At 53.6% G+C, this 2,174-nt stretch overlaps 1 protein-coding gene across 1 annotated transcript; it reads left to right on the top strand.

Moving 5' to 3' along the window:
• Positions 1-666: 666 nt before the first annotated feature.
• On the top strand, positions 667-1,906 carry Pmar_PMAR007399 (hypothetical protein; the record flags this gene model as incomplete). Its single annotated transcript, XM_002775048.1, has 5 exons — positions 667-725; positions 1,212-1,374; positions 1,420-1,617; positions 1,665-1,739; positions 1,791-1,906. Coding segments are annotated over 5 exons (611 nt in total), but the record flags the coding sequence as incomplete, so codon positions are not given.
• Positions 1,907-2,174: the final 268 nt, after the last annotated feature.

Below are 2,174 nucleotides of genomic sequence, written 5' to 3' on the forward strand. Positions count from 1 at the left end.
GTATGCTATCTCATATGACTCACTGTGCCCTAAACACTCTCGGCCTCAAAGAGTTTACTACAGTGGAGCTGGGCATGCTCGTCCAAGGACTGACCAAACTGAAGTGGGTTAACAGCATCTCCCTGGGCATGTTATAGTGGTGACACTAGGTTCGGCAACAACACGCTGTATGTATCGTTATTCACCGCTATTACTCAGCGAGGAGGAGAAGCCTCCCCTATCGCCCTGTCCATGGCCCTTGATGCAGTGCATAGGAAGCTGAATGGCATCCGGAAGAGTCGGGGGCCCAGTAAGGCTTAGTCGAGCATGGGGTAGATTATTTTCATAAGTCGGTGAGATGCCTCAGGCCACCACGTTTCCAATCAGCTGCGGCAGACCGGGCCTCTGATAGACTCTATGACGGCACTCTATAACATGGCATTCGAGTGGCTTCAAAAAGCTCAGCTGACGTCAGTCAGGACTCGAGAGCTCACTCAGATCTCCTCGTGCCTTTTGGGGATGACCGAGCTGTGTGATGGTGGGGTTGTGCTGTAGACGACTATTCCTCAGATTAGACTGCCTTAGGGAAGCCCCTTGTGGAAGTGATTACCTCCTGTTTTCTGGTGCTGAGCCGACGTCTCATCGATGGGAGCTCATTGAGTGGAGACGATCGACGCTTCATCGCTCATGCATGGCGAACGTGTCGAGCTCAGTTGCCCGAAGTGTCCACGGCGTTGCCCGATAAAGTAGCAGTGGTGTGGTACGTTAGGGTTAGTAGCCGATCTGTAGGACAGAGGAGCCCTTGATGTGGTCGAGCGAGCATACCCGAGCGCAACGCCTAAAGCTGGGCAACAGATCATGCGGAGATCCGTCATGCGAAGGGACTTGGAGGCTGCCCTTACTCGGGGGCCAATCAGAGCACAGCCGCCTACTGAGAGGAAGGCCCCAGGCGTTGTTGATGGCCTATTTGACAGTATCTAGTGACCACTCCATACCACGATATGAAACATGACGTTTCCGAGCGATGTTTCTTGCCTATCCTGGAATGTTGGATTCTTTATTTGCATACCACTCCTCGTCCACTTCACAGTTATTATGTAACTACCAACGGCAGTTATAGCGAGATGGTATTTGACATAAACGACATTCTGTATTACGCAGTTAGCATTCCGCTGACTCTTTGGTGAGCCCATCGGATCTCTACAGTGGAGCCGCGATATCGATCATTTTAGGATCTGCCGTATCTTATCGCCCTCCACAGCGAAGTTGCCGGCGAAAGCAGCGGTGCTCAGGGAAGCTTTGGGCCCTAGAGGAGAGGCCGAGCGAGGGTCTGGCAAGGGAGTGGGCCGGAAGCACGACGACGAGCCCCAAGAAGAACAAGAGGATAGAATGGAGGTAGGGTGACGATGTATGCCGTCGAGGTGGAATATTGATGGTTAGGGAGGGGCCGAGACGAGTGGGCCCCTGAGGAGGGTGGCCCCTGAGGAGCAGGAGGACGCCATAGGCGTGGAGGCCGAGGCAGTTGCCGCGGCTGCTGCAGCATTAGTGAATGAAGCGACCCAGCAGAGTGGAGGGCCTATGTCGACTCGGCCGTCTCTTGTTATGCCCCCGCAGACGCTCATCGAATGCAATGAGGAAGTACTGGACACTGGAGTGCTGCAGTCTACAGTGGTGATCTCGGTCAGCATCCCAAGCGAGATGCCTGCAGCAGCTATGGCCAGCAGCATGTGGGAAAGCCACCGGGGTTCGAGTCATACAGAGTAGTCACTAAACCACCTCTTGGTATGAAGAGAGGACGGTGCCATTCTCAGCCTAACATCAGCAATGGTCGCAATAGACAGGGGGAGCCCGACGACAATCACCGTCATCAGCCTACCGCAAATGAACTCGAAATTCAGCGGAGTATCTTGGCCGCTGCAAAGTCGCGGTAGTCTGCTCGCCCTTTTCTGTGTGTTAGTCAGGAAATGTGGTCAGGTCTGTTCACGGCCTTCTTATGATAGTAGAAGCCCATCTGCATGAGCTCAACTCGGTTAATGTGTCGACCCTAATACACCGTCTAGCGAGTTTGACACAAAACCAAGAACAGAACCAGAGGGCCCTTGCCAAGGACTTGAGAGTGAAGCAAGTCCTTAGGCGAGCCATTGAAGTAACGAGAGATTACTCCATCATCGTCGGTCGTGGGTATCATCGCGGCT

Source organism: Perkinsus marinus (assembly GCF_000006405.1).
Source record: "Perkinsus marinus ATCC 50983 genomic scaffold scf_1104296956852, whole genome shotgun sequence".
NCBI classification, from domain to species: Eukaryota; Perkinsozoa; order Perkinsida; family Perkinsidae; genus Perkinsus; species Perkinsus marinus.